We start from the raw sequence: 6990 nt of genomic DNA, 5'->3' as shown, positions 1-6990 counted from the left end.
TCATCTGCGGACCTTTCGGATAGCGCATCAATAACCGGGTACTGTACCACCGGTACTTAAAAAAACCTGGTACCGTAACGTTTTCATTTTTTAGTACCGACTTGGTACCGAAGTACCGGGTCTTTTGACAACACTAACTGTGATGACGCGTTTAACGGTCATCAGCATCGTAAATAGGGCTGGGAAAATAAATCGATTCATCGCGAATCGAGAAATGATTCAGCATCGACACTGAGATTTTCCGAATGCTCAAATTACAAAAAAAACAGTTAACGCTAATGCGAGGGTGTTTCTAGTGCAGGGAGGGACGGTAAATTTGACCTCGTTCTCTCTTCTGACAGCCGTTATCAGTCTCTCTCAATTTTTTTCCTTTTATTGAAAGTCATGCAAACACTATCGTGGAGTTTTTATTTTGCTATTTGAGCAAATGGGAATGCAAAAAATATATCTGTGGTGCTCTCCCATTCACTGCTCTTCAAGTTAACCCAACTATGACGACTTCCGCTGCTGAGAAACATGCAAATGTGAAAAAGGTCCATAGATTTTTTTGTCTCTTCAGCAGTGTTGGGCAGTAACTAGTAACTTAGTTACTGTAATAATATTACTTTTGCAGTAACTAATAGTGTAACTAATTACTAATAAGATTCCAGTAATAATATTAGTTACCATCCATAAAACAGCTTAGTTACTTAAAAAAGATGATCTGAGCACTGTTGTGTAAGTTGTGGCTTTACTTTACTCTGACATTACATTCTGATCAGCATGTGGTACTACATTATATTACTATAATTAAAAATATTTTTTGAAATTTAAAGTTTCTTACAAACTTATGTGATTTGATAAAATACATAATAATAATATAATCGTATATGGGTAATGGAGAAATTACAATTAGCTTCAAGCTACACATGACAATTAATGAGATTAATACAACACTTCTACTTGAATGTCACTATCAATCACTAGAATTTTATGTGGAAGATATACAGTTACAACTTCTGTGGGGGGTGAAGAAAAAGTAATGTATCTAGTAGTGTAATTAATTACTGTTGCCAGAAAGTAATAAGTAAAGTAACAATATTACTTTTGAAATGAGTAACTAGTAATGAGTAATATATTACATTCTTTGAGTAACTAGCCCAACACTGCTCTTCAGTGGCGGGAATTTCAGCGGCTGAGATGAATAAGTTGGTGACTTTTTAATTGTCAAATTTTTTCCGTACGAGTTTGCTTACTTGCTTTGCCAAAGCTTAACATGTCCACCCTGTCGGCATAAAATATGCCAGAAGTGATTAGTGATTACATACAGTATTTTCAAAATATGTAAGTTTAAATATAGGCTACCAAATACTCTTCAACAACCAGACTAACTATTTAGCTAGTCACAGTTTGTTGTAAGCTAATATGCTAATTAAAGTTCAAAATGTCCACCCTGTCGGCCACTTAGACTTTTCGAAGTTAAATAAATGTTTCATTGTCATATTTTGTCATGCTTTGTGTGTTCTGCATTATGTGTCCACTCCGTCGTGTTCTGGTCCACCCTGTCATCTTGATAATTTAAAATAATATTTTAAATAATTAAATCATATATATAATCCAGTGTGTTCAATAGCTAGGTGTGGGGGCAATAACATGCAAACAAAATGCATCCAAATATCATGTGTGAATTGTACGAGTTTCTTTAAAAACACATGGTTTACATAAAATCTTTTATGTATTTATAATTTGAAAGCAAACAAATAACCCTGTTTAGCAAAGGGACATCATACCTTTCAGAAAATATAATTTGCATCTTAATATTGCAATGAAAACGTATTTAACAGTAAAATATATGTCCATGACAGGGTGGACATATGGTTTATGCTTCGAATAATGGCCCATAATTATCTAATATGATGTGTGGGAGCTCAGCTAATATGTTTCTATAGTACTTGAGTGTCTACTATTTATGGCATGACATAAAGCGAATGAGAAATTGAAACCAAAATTTGTGAGTATTAGGGCTGGGTTTTGACACAAATTTCACGATTCGATTCTCATTCACAAGCTTTCGATTCGATTCAATAACGATTATTTTGAATATATATCAAGTACAGTGCATGCCAAATTTTCTCAAGGAAAAAAAATCTCTCAACTAATGCTGTAAAATATGCATGAGAGCCAGTTGGTACTACATTGCTATAACATTGAAGGTTAAAATTGACTGATTTGTTAAAATTATACTTAATGAAGTTTTTAAATAATAATAAATAAATACGTTTTGAAATATAAACATAATGGTGGCTGTCATAAAAACTTGCGCGCTGCCGCGTCTGTTAAACTGAGGCGCTACAGCGATGTGTCACTCCAGATTAAACAGCGCCAAAACGGCATTTATTGTTTGAATACTGCAATACAATGGACAGAATTTGGAATCTGAGACTTTGTTTCATATTAAAAGTACCAAAGCACAATGCTTATTGCGATTTATTGGATGGGAAGTACCCTTCAATGTTCCGTCCATTAACTGAAAACAGGCTAGACTAATCGATTCTTGGGATTTAAGAATCGATATTGTTCTGTAAAAATAATATCGAGATTAATATCGAGATATCAATATTTTTTACCCAACCCTAGTGAGTATTGTGAGGGTTGAAAGGCACTCTATGGTGATATTGACCCCAATATCAGCATCTGCAGAAAATTCATATTTTTGGTCAGTTTGAGTCTCTGAATAAAACTGAGCTGTTTTTTTCCTCCATATTCTCACAATATCAGACTATATGAGCCATAGAAGAATGATGCATCAAATATGAAACTCAACAAAAAACACATATGCAAACTTTTTTAGACTTTTATGTTTGATTGTCAGATTGCTTATTTCATATGTCAGGCTTTACTTGCTTAATCCACCAACTTTTTGATTGTTTTCAACAGTGAACCAAGTTTTTTTTAAGCTTTACAAGTTTGGACACCAAACCAAATGACCCAAATTCTGACGCCAAACGGACTCGGCTTGCACCAAACGTCATCAGTAAATGACTTGGTGTTATATGCAAAATCTTTGGAAATATGTTGTTGAATTTCCTTGAAGATTGAGGTTTCTTTTCACTTCTCCAGCTTTTCATTTGAGTTGACTTCAAATCACAAGGCGATGGCAGCAGAACGGCACGTCAAAATGCTTGCGGTTAAAGGAGAAGTGCTTGCTTTCCAGTCCAAGAGTTTTAGCTCGAAAACCAGAGATCATCGCAAAGGCTCGGAGGTTTCATTCTACGGTCTGTCCTTCACCCGAGACTCGCAGAGCTTCTCCATTAGAGATCGTAACTTGTCTCTGATTCACAAGGACAGCTCTGCAGAAACGGACGTTGTTCATTGTTGCTCCGCTCTGGATATTCAGCAGAGGCAAAAAGTGCCTTGTGTTTTACTGAGACTGTGCAAGAAGAGGACGTCTGCTTTTAAATACATGCTTTACTCCATATGCACATCCACCGATGCAAAACTTCATGCTGAGTTTGCGTTGCCGTACGAGATGAGAGATAATATTTCAATATTGCTCGGCCCTACATTGATTTGGAGTCATGAAAACTCTGTTTTTTATACATCCTCGCAAACCGGTGGAGTGAAAGAAGTGCCAATTCCCATGACGGTCAATTTTATTGGCGAACTTCCTCTTCGCCAAAGAAAACTAGTGATTCAAGGAGCCCAAAATGTGCCAAGTGATCAATCTAAAGTGAAAAACATACTGTATTTCATAGAAGATGGAAGAACCTTGAATTCTGCATGTCTTGTACCTGATGCCTACAGCTCCGTGATCCAATGCATGATGGTTCTGTCGGCTGAAGAATTCGACGGTGGTTTGAGATCGGCTGTTCTGGCGGCCACAAGCATGAAACAGCTGGTTCGTTTTGAGAACGGACTTCCTCTGGATGTTTGTCTCCTTCCTTACGAGCAGCCGCTGAGTATTCAGGTGATTCACACTCTGAAAAACGACGGTCTCGTTGTCGTAACCTTCAGTCAGGGAAACGTCTGCGCTGTGTGGAAAGACACTTTCCAGGTGAGTGTTTAATTGTGGTGTTGAAGTATTAAAGGAGTAGTTCGTTCAATTAGCTAAAAGATTTGGAGAAATGCAGCATTGCATCAGTGTCTCAGCAATGGATGCTCTGCAGTGAATGGGTGCCGTCAGAATGAGAGTCCAAACAGCTGATAAAAACATCACAATAATCCACAAGTAATCCACAGCTCTCCAGTCCATCAGTTAACATCTGGAGAAGACAAAAGCTGAAACAAATCCAGCATTAAGACGTTTTTAACTCAAATACATTGAGTCCATAATCCATAATAACGCTTCCTCCAGTGAAAAAGTGTTCTGGTGTGAATCAGGAGAGAAATCTGCACAGATCAAGCAGCGTTTAAACAGCTCTAAACACATATGTGGCTGGATTTTGATGCGAGAGACAACAGCAGATGCACTTTTTCACTGGAGGAAGCGTTATTATGGATTATGGACTCATATTTTGGATTTATAATAATTATGGAATTATTATTTAAGTTAAAAACGTCTTAATGCTGGATTTGTTTCAGCTTTTGTCTTCTCCAGATGTGAACTGATGGACTGGAGTGCTGTGGATTACTTGTGGGTTATTGTGATGTTTTTATCAGCTGTTTGGACTCTCATTCTGACGGCACCCATTCACATCCATTGCTGAGACAGTGATACAATGCTACATTTCTACAAACCTGATGAAGGAACAAATTCCTCTTCATCTCGGATGGCCTGAGAGTGAGAATTGTCATGCAAATAATGTCACAATGTGCTAAAAATAAGATATTTTGCTTAAAGACGAGCCTGTTTTCTTTTTCTTTTCTTTTTTTTATTTTGAACGCAAATAATGATCTGGATGTGTTCCTGACAGGCTTTGCCAGATTATGCATTTGGCAGATGCTTTTATCCAAATGATCTTTCATTGCATTTCATATTTCATTAGCTCATGCATTGCCCTCTAATTGTAGGTTAAGCTGTTATCATCATAAAACAGTGATTATAATTTTCTTTTTGATGTCTTTTTAAAAGAGATTATTTCTAGGACAGTATTTGTTGCGTCTAAAGCAGTGCTTCTCAACTTTTTTGACTCCCTATCGTTTGAGACGATATTTGAAGGTATTTCTGCTTTAAAGCTATAATGACAAAGCTGCTAATTTTTCAAATATTTTTATTTACAGAAACTAGGATTGTCAATATATTAAAATAATTAAGGCAAGACACTACAGGCCATTTGGAGAGATTTGGCTTTTTTAACATGCTCTTTCAGACTAGTGGAAACAAAACATCCAAAATACACATTGTGCACAAGTGTTTATTTTATTGGACTTTTTCTATTTCAATTACAAAATATATCTTTACAAGTGTGTATCTCCACTTCAGCAGCACTTTACACACACCAAACAGTTCTATTCCTGTCTATGCTCTGAATGGTTTTACTGAGGGGTTTGTTCATATTATTTATCATTCACATGATTTTATGCAACATTTTAATCATAAAAAACTTGGTAGAAATGTTTTTTTTTTTTTCTGGCTGTTGACAGCATGTTCTTATTTATGATAAAAAAGAGGAATCCAAAAAACTTTAACTCTAATACAGTATGCCAACAAAATCAAACAAGCATTTTGATTTTTGAACCTGAATTTATCCGATGTTCATATTTATCTACTGGAAATATTTACAAGTTAGTGCATATTTAAATAAATGTCTCATTTACATATTTAAAAAAAAACCTGAAGACTGACTTTTTATAATCCTATTCACCTGGGGTGTCTTGCATTAAACTAAAATTATTTCAATTTTAATATTTTAATTTAATTATAGGATATGGTTTTTAAATTATAAAAAAAAATAAAAAATTCTCAGCTGCAATTTCCACCTGATAAATTTTCTGAACTTGACAAACCCAGAAAAATTTATATTCATTCAAGAAACATGTTCTCAACTTTTACAGATAATATTCATTTTCATAATTTTTTTTTTTTTTTCAGGTCTAGAAATTCACTTTTAAAATTCCCTCAGATATTATCCAGGTTTTACAAGACGTTGTGATGTAAAATAAAAGACATAAATAAAAATGCCGTTTTTTTTGGGGAGGACAAATTTAAATTGTCCCCACAACGTCAGCTTATTAGGTCTTTTACCTTATTTTATTGCTCATTTTATGTCATTTTAAGCCACCTTGTGGCCCCATTGGCAGTGTGTTGAGGCTCTATAGTGGGTCCCGGGCCCCTGGTAGAGAACCACCGCTCTCTAAAGCATCACAAAATGCATTTGGTGACCTCAACAGCAACTTCAGTTTCCTTTTATGCTTCTTTAAGAGGTTTTTAATAAGTGATAAACAGGAAGGAGACTGTCAATCACAGCACAGATGTTCACTGTACACTTACTGATGGACGATATTAAAAGCTGTTTGCAGGACTTGCATTTAAAGGTTACCGTTTGTGCCGGAAACATTTCAAAGCAGCAGCAAATGTCAGATTAGTTATTATCTGTTATGACGCATCGCTGCGTGTTTATCCAGGAGCTTGTTGAAGCGACGTCCTATAAGAGTGTTTTCACTGTGACTGGAGTCTGTTTGAGGTCTAATACAGGTTTCTGTTGAAGATGCATTAATTCTGTTGAAAATGCATAAATAATAAGCTTGTACCTATAGTATATAGACCTTAGTCAGAAGCATGGACAGAAAGCCTGTTGAAGTCATTGTGATATTTATGATGTCTAATTTTACGTTTTTGTTAACGGGTGAGGATCCTCTTTTATTTTAATGGATTCTGACCATTTTTCAACTTCTCTAGAAACTTTTTTCTTCGGTTGACTCAAATGAAAATATTTTTCATGAAGGCCAATTTTTTTTTTTTTTCAAGATAAACATTAAAAACCTTTTGTAATATAGTTTTTCTTTTTACACTTCTAACCTGGATTAAACCTCTGCATGAAAAGTAGTTAAATTACAAACGAAGCCTAATTT

At 35.3% G+C, this 6990-nt stretch overlaps 1 protein-coding gene across 4 annotated transcripts in view; it reads left to right on the top strand.

The window, feature by feature from the left end:
* fancb (FA complementation group B) overlaps positions 1–6990 on the top strand; it is a 38461-nt gene that overhangs the window by 6045 nt on the left and 25426 nt on the right. For 2 of the 4 annotated variants that reach the window (XM_016540764.1, XM_016540766.1), the window contains exon 2: positions 2917–4033. In XM_016540764.1, the coding sequence (XP_016396250.1) occupies positions 3134–4033 (900 nt within the window). In that variant the 5' untranslated portion in view covers positions 2917–3133. The remainder of the gene's footprint in view (positions 1–2916; positions 4034–6990) is intronic. The other 2 variants (XM_016540765.1, XM_016540767.1) reach the window with 2 other exon arrangements.

Source organism: Sinocyclocheilus rhinocerous, unplaced genomic scaffold (genome assembly GCF_001515625.1).
Source record: "Sinocyclocheilus rhinocerous isolate Xijiao unplaced genomic scaffold, SAMN03320098_v1.1 scaffold2052, whole genome shotgun sequence".
Lineage (NCBI taxonomy): Eukaryota > Metazoa > Chordata > Actinopteri > Cypriniformes > Cyprinidae > Sinocyclocheilus > Sinocyclocheilus rhinocerous.
Note: the sequence above shows the minus strand (reverse complement) of the source record. Positions and strands in the feature narration are given on the sequence as shown.